Genomic DNA, 13,662 nt, shown 5'->3' on the forward strand with positions numbered 1-13,662 from the left:
CTTTGAATACTTAGGCATCAAACTATGTAGAATTGAAGACAAAGGTAACAGAAAACAGTACTGGTGAACTTCCTTCATGTCCATTGACTTCATGTCATCAAACCATTCATATTATTTAGTAGCAATAGTGAAAGTTAAGCCCTGTGCAGTGCTAGAGCACCTTCTCAAAGAGTTTAAAGCATTCTCAAAGTAATGCTGGTCTTACCCTCAGCCCATCCCAGTCTGGCAGACACAGAGAGGCAGGAGCTGGCATTGAAGGCTGGGGTTCCCAAAGACCCACTCCAACCACTAAGTGCTACTGCCTCCCCACATGTAAAGTCCCTTTACTGATAGACAAAATATCTTTAAAACGTATTAGTAAACACATCAGTCTCTTAATCACACCTCAGGAAGATCCCCTGCCCTTGCTGAATCTCTTGTAACTAAGCAGCCTCCAGGCATTAGAAGTAAATTCTGTTTTTATTTTGAGGCATCATCAAAGAATGTGACAGCACCATGGAACTGCTGTAGGTCAGTTTTGTGCAGCACCTAAGGCAACCATGGATGCTTGTTAAATCCAAGGCTATCTGTGTAGTCAAGAGAGACATAAATCACTGGGAAACTGCTGATCCTCAGCCTCCAACATATGCCTCCTTTGTTATCTGTGGATATCTGTGAGACAGGTGCTATTTCCAAAGCCAGAGAGGTGTATTCCCAAAGTGCTTTTCAGTTTGGTGCATGTGAAAGCGATGATTAAAGGTGAAAGCCCTCCAGCCTGGAAACTACCAGTAACAAGGAAGAGCTGATGACAAAACCCCAGGAAACAAGTAAAAGCAGGTATCTCAACACAGGCACAAGAGAAAGGAATCCAGTTTGAACATCTGGGGCAGAAAATTGTCCAAGAGCAATCCGGAGTCACATCTGTGAAAATCTGTGAGGGAATGAGGAGTGGGTTAGTGACAGAGTAGAATTTAAAGAAGCCCAAAAGGGGTCCTTTTTTCTGCCTGAACCTATCTGATGCAGAAGAAGAAGTGTGACTCCTACATCCTCTATGGCTGACCCTTGATCAGGTGCATCATTCAGCCTGCTTGGGCACCCAGGTGAATCTCCACCCCCCATCGTCATCCCTGCGCACAAAGGCCTGTCCTTGGTGGAAGCTGTGCGTTCTCACATTGCGGTGGGGACTCAGGGACGTTGTGAAGGCCACTTCTGTTTTGTTGGGTGACAAACCACCAGTCAAATAAGGCAACCCATAGGCTGGGAGGGAGGAAACACTTGGCACTGGTGAGGAGATGCACGGTGCTGAAGAAAATTGGGGAAGGAAGGGAGACTCCTCGCTGCATGGATAAGTGGTGCTGCTGCTGCTGCCTGGAGGAACATGGCTGCAGCTAAACACTGCTGCTGCTCCTTCCCTCTGCTCATAGTCTACTGCTCCCCCAGGGCTCAGGCAGTACGTGTCTTCTCCAAGGTCTGGGGACAGGGCACTGTAGTTAGCTGAAGCTTCATCAATGGTGTTCACATCTTTTAATCCTAAGGTCTGCAAGACCCAGCTGTCCACAGCAGGGCTGGCTTGCTCTTCACAGGCAGTGAATTCATTGAAGAGGTTCCTTCTAGCTTTGGAAGCATGAGGAGTTTCTTGAGGAACAAAGCAGTGGTCCTCTTTTAATCTCCTCTTGGTACTTTTGAGGATAGCACAGTTTTTTTGCCCATGACCAGACAGTAGTTTCTATTAAAAAAACCAAAACAACAAGGTGGAGACAGAAGATTAAAATCTGAATTTCTAGATACCTGAGGGCAACATGTTTCTGACCTCAGATGCACAAGATGGTTACTACTTGATTTCTACTGTCCTTACAGAGACTTTTTTTTTTTTACCCTCTGCTTAAACATATGGGTATGACCAACTATTTTGTATTTTTACAGTGTCTGCAACAACCCTGTTCCTTGAAAGAAAAGAGTGTGACCATGTCAATAAGACCTGTGCTTTGATGGCATTCCCAGCCCTGAGCTCCCACCTGCCTCTGTGCCAGCAGCACCCTGCAGGTGAGCAGAGTGCTCACCTGCATGGGGGGCAAAGTGGCAGCCTGACAAAGAGGGAGGATGCAAAGGTAACTGAAACGTGCTGGAACAGGGTGATCCTGACAAGGCAGTGGTCAAGCAGCAGCCTGAATGGCATTGCACTCATCAATTCACCTCAGTTGTCATTCTCCCAGGACAAAGGCCCTGCAGGCATCCTGGTATGGTCAAATGAAGGCAAGAATGAACAAGGAAGCTCCCCACCATGGCATGAATTACTGCTCAGACACCTGCCGTGACAGTTCCACACTGGACCCTTCTCCACATGACACAGGGGGTGGCCATGTGTCCCTGCTGTGCCCAGTGAAAGAGACCTTTTCTACTGCCAGGAGCCAGGTCTGGCCATGGGAAGGAGGACATCATGCTATCAACTCATCAACAGGATGGAAAAGGAAAGTCTCCTATGTCCTACAGTCTTTTTTACCTCATGCCCAATCCCCAGAGTTGAGCAAATAATTAATAATTCAGTTTCATGGGCAAGGTTGGAATAGTAAAAAATGTCTTTAAGCTGACAAGAAAGAATTATCTTCTCTATTTTTGTTTAGGTGAGAGACAAAAAATCCAAATGTTAAAAAAAAAAAAACAACCCTTCATACTTTGTTTAACAGAATGCTTCATCCAACCTGAAATGTTTAATTTTGTATTTTACCATTTAAAAAAAACCCACAGAACTTTTTAATTAATAAACTGGAAAAAAAAAACCTTATCAAAGGGATAATTGACAAAAGAGAGACATTCAAAATATATATATTCAAATTTGAACTTTTCACTGAAAAAAAAATTAGAGGAAATCATTTTACCTTGACTAAATAATCTTATCTTACTTATAGCTAACTAATAAATTAAACTTAATTACATCAGGTGTTACACTGTCTCCAGAGTCAGAACCTGACAGGATATCATTCCTGGAGCAAACTGTCACCTCTGTGAATTTAAATGTGAGTGTGAGTTCCACTGCAGGTTGTCTACACTCTTAGATTTTCCATATATTTCACTGGTGTGTACCTAATCACCCTGTTCCTTCTGCACACATTTGTATGACAGGTTTGAACACAATACCTTGGCTTTTTCTTCTAAACACTTAATCAGGGCAGAATTCAGGTATTGTCGGAGGTTATTATTTTCTTCATGTAACCTAGCGAGTTCCTCTTCCTTCTGAAGCAAAGTATCTTGAAGCTGTGGAATAGAGATATTGATGAATAGATGTTGACTCTGTAACTTAATAGCAACTGCCCTCTGGTACAAGCTGCTTGGATTTGATGATCTGGGTGTTTGCTTTGTGAGCTCAACCCACCCCTCCAGCCTCTTGTCTCTATAAATCTAAGTGGCATGACTGTTCAGTTTTCACTTTTGACTTCCTTTAATCTTTAAGTAAGTGTTTGAAAAGATTACTCTGTAAAAACCTGCAACCGCAGAATAATAATAGAAATTAATTACAAGTAGCCCTGTGAGCAGCCAGAAATGGTCACAGGCATGAGAGCAGCTTCAGGATCTCCTCTTGAGCTGCAGCAAACATCCCTTTGCACCCCTCCTTCCCATTTATAGCTGGTTGATGAAAAAAAAAAGGAGGAGAAGTTGCAAACTAACAATTTATGGGGGTAGAGTGCAGAAGGAAGATGCAGTTGCCATTCTTTATGATAAAGTAGCACTCAATGATCTCTTCAATTCTGGACCCTACTGTGCCAGCCTAGGTACTTATATACAGTTGAGATAATCCCTGGTCTCAAAAGCTGAACAGGAATGGCGGACACCTAACACTTTTCCATGGGAAATCTAAGTGTTTACAGATAGATTTCTGGCTCCTGATCATAGCTCTGGAGACTTCTTTAGGAGGACAAAGAATCTTCTGCCAAGGACCACAGGCATCGTCTGAGCATAGGCTCAGTCAAAAACAGACTTAAAGGATTGAGGCAGAGCCAGAGAAAGAAGTACACTGACATCTGGAACTATGGTTTGATTCCAGGGACCTTTAAGATAATATCTGAATTTTCACTGACTTGATTGGGTCAAAACATCATTCCAAGTACTTGATCAGAGTCATGAAACTGGAGTTCAGTTCCTTCATCGAAGACAGTTCAGAGTTTCCCGTCTCTTGTTGGGATTTACAGAAAAAAAATTAAATACAAGAGAAAATAAAGCAACAAGGAAAACCTGTTGGTCAAAACGGTTGATCTTCCATGTAATTAGGCAATTCCGGTGGAATAATTTCCCATGAAGTTAAACCTGGTGGAATCAGGAGGACACACACTACATATTTTTAGCCAACAGCATCATCAGAGCCTGAGGTCCCCCCTGCTCATGCCCCTGGTTTTCTTTAGTGCCAAGGCTGCTGCTGCAATATGATGTAAGAGGGGAGGAACGGATAGGGAATCCCACCACAGTTGGTCCAACTTCACAGGACAACATGGGGGAGACAAATACCTCAATCAAGGAACAACAGTTTTATGTCACTTCCGACATCAGTGCCAGGGACAGGGAGACATGCCATAAGCCAACCCAGAAGGTGCAATACGTGACACAAAGTTCGGGAGCCTCGTGGGGTGAACCCGGGGGTGCTGGGGGGCGCGGAGCCTTTACCTGCTTGTTTCTGTAGAGCTGGGAGGACAGTTGGTCTCCCTGCCACGCCGCGTCCTGGGCACCGAGCTGCGGGCTGCAGAACTGGCCTGCGGACGACAGCGGGGCTTAGCCGGGCCCCGTACCGCTCCCAGCGCGGCTGGGGACCGCGGCCGCTCCCGCCGCCCCGGCGGCAGCTGAGCGCACTCACCCGGCGGCCGAGCCTCCCGCCGGCCCTGGCTGTGCGGCGGCTCCGCGGCGCAGACGGCGGCCCAGGTCTCCTTGGAAACCCCGGCGGGGGCGGACCAGGGGCAGGCGCAGCCCGAGCCCCCGGCGAAGTCCGGCTCCGGGCACGGCCGGCCGGCGCTCTGCGGAGGGAAGGGGCCGAGGCGATGGGGCGCTCGGCGGGGCCGGCGGGTCCCGAGGAGAAGCGGTACCACCCCGGCCCCGCCGCGCCCCGGCAGAAGAGCCCCGGCGGGGCAGCGCTCTCCCCGCTGCTGTCCCGGCCGGGCTGTGCTCAGGTGCTGTCGCAGGGCAGCCCCACCGCCCCTGCCAGGCGCCGCCGGCCCCCGAGGCAGTGCCCAGCCCTGACCCGGTGCTCGCTCCCCGTTTTCGCGGTGGCACCGCTCCGTGCGCCGAGCGCGGGCAGTGCCGCCCCGCCAGCCCCGGCAGCACCGGGGCTCCGAGCACAGCTGTGCCAGGGAGGCGGCTCAGTTTCCTGCAAACCCCGGGGAAATGCTACGGTCTTGAGTGGGTTTAGCGTGAAGGGAGGTCCAATGCTGTCCTTGGCCGGACTGTTCCTGCCACCATGGGTGTTCGACTCAGCTCCAAAGCAGCAGCACAGAGCCAGCAGAGTCACCTCCTGGCTGCTCGCACTCTCTTCTGCCCCTGCAGTTCTGCAGGAGTCCCAGACCGCAAAGCCTGGGGTTGTCTCTGGATTCACCCTTTCTCCCTCCTCCAAATAAGCCTCATCTGCAGCAACTCTAAATCTCTGCAAGGAAGGCAACGGCAGAACTTGGAGTCTCAGTCAGGGAGTCTGCCCACCCATGGGAAGGCACAGCAGCAGAGACTGCACTGGCAGGTACAGAAGAGCCCTCTTTCTTTCCCATCTTATGAGGGCACAAAATCTATTGCGCTCCCCCAAGGGAGAGACCAGCTTCTCCTCCTCTGCCTCGAGGTCGAGAGAAATGCAAAGAGCACTTACCATATTAGTGGCAGAATGAAATGCAGGTCTTGGGAGCACGTTTCTGTTAAAGCCCCAGAGAGGTTTAAATGGCTCTGAAGGAGGGGGAGAGGGGGGAGACCGGGGAGGCGAGTTTAATCTAAAGGAGCTCCCAGTGACGCCTCAGAGCTCTCCTGAAACCCAGCAATCTGATTTGGTGTAAAGCTGTCAAACTTGTGACGTGAATAAACAGCAAACTTGCTGAAATCAAAGTCATTCTGGTCCCACAAATCAACACAAGGAAGGAGGGAAAAGAAAAGGAGGGAGAAGGAAAAAAAGTTTTCACACACTTAGGGGCAGCAGTGAACTGGTGTGTCTGAGTTTCACTCCAGGAAATGAACAGGCATCCAGGGAAGCATCCCATATGTTCAGAATAAGGCTGCTGGTATTGCTGGTGAGTTTTTTGTTTTGTTTTGTTTTGTTTTGTTTTGTTTTGTTTTGTTTTGTTTTGAAGACTTGTTTGCAGTTGTAAAATCCAGCAGGAAGAAACAAGTCTGTCCAACCTGCCTGGCTGACGAATGGGTTTTGCCCAGCTCCTCAGAGGTGTGTAGATGCAAATACAATGCAGAGCACTTCTGTGGACAGTTCTGAGGAGGAAAGTGCAGGTTTCAGAACAACAGAGTCCGCAAGGACAAGCTCCTGCAAATGTCTCACTATATCAAGAATGTTTTCTATCAAGCCCCAGACTTCTAGAAAATCTTAGGATATAAATGTGGCAGTGGTAAAAGATTTATTATCATAAAGGATTTACTACCATAATGTTGCAAAAGCCATGGGCAGGTGTGTGAAAGGCAGAGATTGTCTCCATATAGTCACTTCTGATTTGTATCAGATTTACGTAGCAATCAAAATCCATGGATAAACATGAGTTTTTCCCAGAGGGGAGAAAAAAAAAAAAAAAAAATCAAACAAGACATCTTCACTGAGGGTCTGCCTTTGAATAGCATGGGAATGGTGGGAATAGAGCCAATAGCAGAGCAGTTGTTCTGCCAGGATCCTGCCCCTGCCATGGCAAGGGCTGTTCCAGGTGCTATCCCGACCTGTCTGCAGCCAGCCAGGATGAGGCTGGGCCGAGGGCAGGCCGTGCTGGCATATGGGACGGTCTTTGATTTCTCCCCCGCAGGATGCTCAGCGCTGTTCCCCCATCAGCAAGCCTCACGGGCAATACCTGAGGGACAAACCAAGAAGAGGGCCATTTGCCTTCCATTCTTTTATTACTGGCCATTTTCCTAGGTTGGTAAACTGGCAGTTATACTAAATTAAACCCCTGCCATCTTCTGCCTTATGTTTTTTTTTTCCAACAGAAGCGTTTCAAAAAGGCCTCGCATTCTCTCACTCAGCCTACAGTGTTTGGGGTCACACTTCAGGTTTCTCAACCGGCAGCACAGCACCTTTGGTAACTGCTGTGATAACCCACTCCCTTCAGATGCTAACCCCTCCTGCACGGCCGGCTCCTCTGCTGGCTGCTAAGGAACTGGAGCTGTGTGACACACGCCCAACACGCGCCAGGGCCCAGCGCAGCTCCTCAGCCGCGTCTGGCCCCTCTGCCCACTGCTGAGGTGCCGCAGGGCGCTGTGGCACCGGCGGCTCCCTCACAGCGGGCACACGCCAGGCAAGCACCGCTGCTCTGGGGCCCCGCGGGCGGCAGCGCGCTGGGTAATGGCCCGGCGGAGGCGGGTAAAGCCGGGAGAGGAGACGTCCCGGGGCGGGCAGGCTGGAGAAGCCCTCAGCGTCCGCAGCACCCCCGTGCGAGAGGCGAACACCCCGTGGATCCCGCCGGGCCCCGCCAGCGCCTACAAGCACCACAACGCCGGCCCGGGACCACCCGCACCGCGGCCATGTTGGGCCTGCCCAAAATGGCGTCATCAGCCCGCGCCGACCCCGCCGCGCGGGGATGGCAGCGGGGGGAGCCGCGGTCTCTCCTGAGGGGCCGGGGCTGCCCCACTGCCGGTGCCCGGACTGCCCCACTGCCGGTGCCCGGCTCCAGGCAGCTCGGGAGGTGCCCGCCTGGCCCCGGAGGGGGTGAGGCGGGTGCAGAGGAGCCTGCGGTGGGTGAAGAGCAGGGATGCCCTGCGCACGGGGTGCTCCCCGTGCGGCCCCAGGCACCTCGCGGCTCGTCTGTCGGGGCAGCAGCAGGGAGAGGAGAGTTGGGTGTCCGGACAGCACATCCAGGGGATAAGCAGGGGTTGGAGCAGCTCTGTTATGAGGAGAGATTGAGGGAACGGGGCCTCTCCTTAGGGGATTTCATTAATGCATATAAATATCTCGTATTTATATGCATTAATAAATGTGGGGGTCAGGAGGCAGGTGCCAGACTCTTCAGTGGTGCCCAGTGACAGGACGAGGAACAGTGGCCATAAACTAGAACACAAGAAGCTTCACCTCAACATCTGGAAGAACTTTCTCTTGAGGGTGCAGGCACTGGAAGAGATGCCCAGGTAGGGTGTGGATTCTCCCTGTCTGGAGACATCTCACACCCACCTGTAAGCCGTTGTTGGTTCTGCACAGCGGGTCTGGTGTTGGCTGGGGGCTGGCAGTGCTTGGCTTTCTGAGCTCAAGGAATTCAGGTCAGCTCACCGAGGCTGATATGCTGGGGAGTGAGAGGTGGTAATGGGTAAAAGACAACCAAATCAGAGCCCTGGTAGGTTTGGGGAGATACGCTTTGGGTGACTGCCAAAGAAAAAAAAATGCTGTTGTTGTAGGAGAGAAACACCTCATTTTGCAAAATGGTGCATGGATGATCACATATGATGATGGAAGAGATTGAAGTCACAGTGGCAATCACATTGATATGTGTGTGTAAAACAAAACTAAGTAAAAATCATCTGCTGATTTTCCTCTTCATCAGGAGTGTTTACTGCTTATTGCAGTTAATGATGGACCTCTTTAATTGGGAATAAAGTTCTGGGGGAAAATGTTTATCAAGACTACAATATGGCTTCAGTGGAGATTTCACTTTGAATGTCATAGCAGCTCTTTTCTGAAGTTCTGGGAACACTCATTTAAGTGTATTGCAGTGTGTTAATTACTGTATGTTCTTTGTACCTATATTTTCATTTGTAATTTCTATGATTTTTTTTTTTTGTTTAAACAACAGTGGTGAAGCTAATCCTTCAGATTAATATTAAAATAAAAAAAAAAAACCCAAACTTTTTTTCTGGTTTATCCCTTTTTTATGTAAAAATAGCCTTAAAGTTGCATTTCCATCATAGTGAATGGACTCTCAGAAGGGATGGTACACAGAAGAAAATAATACTTACAGATATATACATAATACTTACAGTTTAGTACAAGTTTTACACCAGGCTTACAACAGTTACAGTACGGGTTACTTTGTGTGCTGACACCTACACTGGTGTCCAAACCCACCCCAAATCCTCTTTACTTGTCCTGCCATATTACTGCTACACTGCTTCTTATCCATGTTGAGTGGTTAAGTGAACCAGTGACAAACCAGAGGCTCACTTATAACTCAGGATATTAACCTATATACAGGTACACATAGGTACCTGGCACTTGCATGAATCTCTGATCATGTTTGTGAACCAAAGGTGTGAGAAATTAAACCTGATGAGACTGATTTGCAAAAATGCTTTTGAAAGGGAATTTATGCAGATACAGGTTCTGGCTGTTTTTCTGATCAGTCTTCCTCCGTGAACACAGGACTAAAAGGCACTTCCCAAATCCAGTCCCCTGCTGTTGAGACATTCTTAAACTTTTCAATCTCCCTCTTAAAACTAATTAGGTTATTTTCCTTATGTTATTCCCACTGTGAGGCTACACCGTACTCTGAGCTCTGATGGCTGGACACTTTCTAGTTTCCAGGCTGAATGTATTCATAGTAGGTATAATCCCTTTTGTCCTTGTGCCAAACTCTTGCTCTAGTTTAGACACTCTCCAGTGTTTAGCCTTGATGTCTTTGCAAAGCATTGTCACACATTGTTTTTTTTTCTTGAGGTCAAAGAAGGCAGGTTCTTTTACAGTCTTTCCTAATCTTAGGAGCCCATCTCTGAAAATATTCCAGCTGTTATTAACCTGTTTCTCAGATGGATGACCAACGTTACTCAGGTTGCTGTGTAACACACCATTGTTTAGAGAAAACCATGGAGAAATCTTTCTCTTTTGTATCTTCCTGGTATATTTTAGGGCAGCCTTTACCTTTCTCATCACTCTCTCACACTGGTTACTAGTCTTGAAACCAGTATCAAGTGATACTGGCAGTGAATACACCTGTGGGCTTTAGTTCCTGTAAAATGCAGTTAATTTAAACTGAGTCTTCAGTGCTATTAGACTCCAGCTCTCCCGTGTTGATACTTCTGGGTACTGTGGAGTTCCACAAGTGTTTAGAATGAAGAACAAAGGTGACTACAAGATGCAAAAATTGCAAAACACCTTTCTGGGTTTACCTGCAGTTTTTCACAGCACGAGTGGTGAGTCAGTGACTAGAGGATGGAATCTATCTGGGAAAGTTGAAGGTTTTCTAAATAGATAATGGTACTTTTATGTATAGAATATCCTTAGAGGTGAAATGTTTAAGGACCATGTTTGAAAAACATCTGTGCCATGTGCTGTGCCCACAAGTGCTCCCCTATCTGTTATCATCCCTGCTAACAGCAAGTCTTGTGTCTCTCCTGTGGATGTAGCTGTTGTTTCAAAAGCAGCAGCAGATCCCTGCTTTGAAGAGAAATCTCTTGGGTAAGCACAGGTAACTGCTTGTGAAGATTTAGGACTAGAAGAGACTTGCTCTTGTGATGCTGGTACTGTTCAGAATTTCACTCCAATTTCCAATCTGACATTTGTGGGTTTAGTTTTTTCTGGTTTGCCCTGTGTGCCATTTGATGTGTTATGAACAACAATCTATGCTGTGTTTGTCTGGATTTGTGCAATTGCTATTCTGTTTGCCAGCCATCTGAGAAGCACTCCTCTAGATTGCACTTGATTGCAGCCTCAGATACCGCTATGAGGTTTCCCTAAATGGAAAGGCAAATGGAAAACTTAAATGCCTGAAATTTCAGAACATCACCCATTTATGGTATAGACCTAAGTCAGTCTCTGCATCTTTGTTTCAGTTCCTCATCAACCAGTCAGGACTGGTGTGTCTGCTTAGATTTCACTTTTCTGTAATAATAAATGTCCTCATGTAGCCCCTGGCCAAATGCATACCTTTGTTCTTGGCTGAGACCAATTGGCTCCAGAAGAGTAAATTAATTGTGAACTGATAATTTTTCATTTGGGGATTAATTGGATGGGAGTTTTAATATAAACCGTGATGTAGTTATGGAAGCAAAGCCTGTTCTTGGCTGGTATCAGCAGCATGCTGCTGCTGTCCATTTCCCTCATTCCAGAGGTTCCCACTGCACTGAGCTGCCATGCTGCAGCTAAGTAACCTTTACACCACATAAAGTGATTCAGCAGTGCAAACAAAAGCCCTGAGGTAGTCCCAGGGTTAAATAACAGATGGCAGAAACAGTTTTTCTTGAGTGTGCTCAGAGTATTGACCATCGTGGTTTGGGGGAAATTGTTGCATCTACAAGAGAAAGAGCCGTGTGCTAAAAAGCCATGTTTTTCTCCATGGTGTTTTCTATTGAACTCAAACTATTTTGCAGGGAGACCTGCCAGAAAAGCTTAGCTCACAGGTTTAGTCCAAATTAGGATGAATTTTCATAGGATCAGATGCAGAGTTGAATGGGGTCTCGTGTCTAATCATCCACTGATGTGTGCATCTGCCTGCTTCTAACCTGGCCTGTGAGCTCCTCCTGTGTGCACGGTGCTGCCAGCCCAATGTACTGGGCTTCACCTATTGAACAGTGCTTTTCCTCTTGGCTCTGGCTCAGGAGTTGGCAGTCTGGCTTCTCTCCATCTTGCTTTGGGTGCAGAGCTGGGCACTTTCCATTCTTGGCTGGCAGTTGGGATGTTTGGCAGAGATCTCTGGATCTGAGTAAATATGTGTGAAGGCATCTCTTCATTGCAGAGCTGTACGGCATTGCCTTCCCTAATCAATAATGAAAGAAAGATTCTAGGACGTGTGTAAATGTGTTGGAGGTTAGAAGGTGAAGGATGTTGTTGTCATGAGCTGAGAAAGATGTCAGGGTTTTTGTGCATACTTTTCAAAGGCTGAGTTAAAGCAATAAGTCACTGGGGAGATATCCTAGTAAAACAGCTCTGTCTGTATACACAAAATTTCCAGCTCCTAGTCCATGCAGGTAGTGTTCGATGAACTGGTGATGAAAAGGAATTAGTTGGCTGGTAATTCATCTAAAAGATTGGCAGAGGATTTTACAGGCTTATACCAGAGCTGGCTGGAGACAATAATCTCTTTTCTCGAAGAATGCCAAGGTCCTGACGCCCAGCTCGTTGGAATGAAACCTGAATGCTTTTTAATTCTCTGTGAGAGATTTTTTTTCTTTCCCCTCTTTGGTTTTTGTTTTTAGGAAGGAACAAAATGTTTCATTGTGATTTTGTCAATTATTTTGATATAATGGATTAAAAGAGTAAATGTCCTCCAAATCCCAAGGCCTTTTAAAGAATTCCATTCAAAACACATCAGAGCTGTTTTCTTCCCTGAATTTTTGCTGAAATTTAATTTTAACCAAAAGTTTACATACTTCAATGGCAGCATGACTTCCCTTATAGGAATGATGTGCAGTGGATAATATCTGCAGACAGGATTTTTTTGGGTCCAGTTGTATTTTGTACTATCCTGGAGGAGAAAGAGGTGGGGGGAGGTTTGTATCCATTTGGCAGCCTCATACTGTGCCAAAGCAATGTAAAAAGGCCTGAGAGTGAATAAGAAACAGAGAAGTATTTGGTTTTTAACTGCTCCTGGATGAGAGAGCAGAATTTATCCATGCCTTACTGTAATTTTGTAATTCCATTGCAAACTGTAATAGAACAGGGAAAGAAAGAAGAGGTTAGTACAGTGCAACAGAGCAGGCTTTGGAGGTGAGGTGTTCTCCAGGTTCTTGTGTCTGAGTCTCCTGAAGTCACTGGAAGGAACAGAGACTTAAATGGCAGCTCTTGAGCTGCCCAGAAGCTCATGTGGATTCTGTATCATCTCTCCTTTCTCTCTTTCTAGTCAGACAGAAATGAGACCTCTTGCCACCCACAGAAGCTGCAATGACTGGTCTGTCATCCATGGCCAGCACTGAATCTCAGCAGACTCCTGACATGGACATGGGGACCTTGTTCGCTCTGGTCAGTGTTTGCTGACCTCCTCCTTAGAGCTAGAAAGGTGTAGTTTGAGAAATTGCAGCTTCATTTGAACTGAACTGATTTAATCTGTGATTGTCAGCTATTAGCTATTGGATGTTGTTTTGCAATTCCACTAATTTTAAGGGAGTTTTATGTTCAGGGACAGGACTTAGGCCTTTCTGTAATCTCCAGCATCCAGGAGATACAAATCTACAAGGAAGAGTCTGGGCAAGCACCCTTGGTGCCTGGGACACAAAGGAGTGGGGCCCCCTGGAGCAAAATACTTCACTGGGAAACTGAAAGACCCTACAGTGCTCCATTCTGGGTTGGCTGCTAGCCTGCAAAATGCCCTTCAATAACTTGCTTTTATTGCTTTATTTATCCTAAAAGTTTGATGAGGAAGATACTGTGATAGATGTTCTTACTGAGGAATAGCCCTCTGTAATTGCTATCAGTTTTATTTTCAAGAGTAACACTAATTTTAGACTTTATTCTTTCAAAGATGCGGTTTGGTATCATGAATTTGGAGGGTTAGCTTATTGCTGACAATGTTTTGGTTTTCATGCACTCCTGGACTCTGGGATGTTTTAAAGAAGGATGTTGCAGGTGGACACTAGAGGGCTTGCTAGCGTGTCTCCCTC

General features: G+C 47.0%; 1 protein-coding gene across 1 annotated transcript; it reads right to left on the reverse strand.

Annotated features, from left to right (window-relative positions):
• Positions 1 to 440: 440 nt before the first annotated feature.
• Positions 441 to 6,218, reverse strand: GMNC (geminin coiled-coil domain containing). The gene is made up of 5 exons (XM_053986251.1): positions 5,813 to 6,218; positions 4,820 to 4,976; positions 4,633 to 4,718; positions 3,115 to 3,231; positions 441 to 1,705 (listed from the first exon to the last, which is right to left on the reverse strand). The coding sequence occupies exons 1-5, from the start codon at positions 5,813 to 5,815 to the stop codon at positions 1,055 to 1,057; spliced, it is 1,014 nt and encodes a 337-aa protein (XP_053842226.1). The 5' UTR covers positions 5,816 to 6,218; the 3' UTR covers positions 441 to 1,054.
• Between the last annotated feature and the right edge of the window lie 7,444 nt (positions 6,219 to 13,662).

The sequence above is a fragment of the Vidua macroura genome, chromosome 10, assembly GCF_024509145.1.
Source record: "Vidua macroura isolate BioBank_ID:100142 chromosome 10, ASM2450914v1, whole genome shotgun sequence".
Taxonomy (NCBI): Eukaryota; Metazoa; Chordata; class Aves; order Passeriformes; family Viduidae; genus Vidua; species Vidua macroura.

Excerpts from the sequence above, each read along its gene's own strand:
- GMNC (XM_053986251.1), bottom strand. Across the intron at positions 3,232-4,632 it reads AGCTCTACAGAAACAAGCAG|CTTCAAGATACTTTGCTTCA; the intron begins GTAAAGGCTCCG and ends TCTATTCCACAG. Across the intron at positions 1,706-3,114 it reads GTTTAGAAGAAAAAGCCAAG|AAACTACTGTCTGGTCATGG; the intron begins GTATTGTGTTCA and ends TTTTTTTAATAG.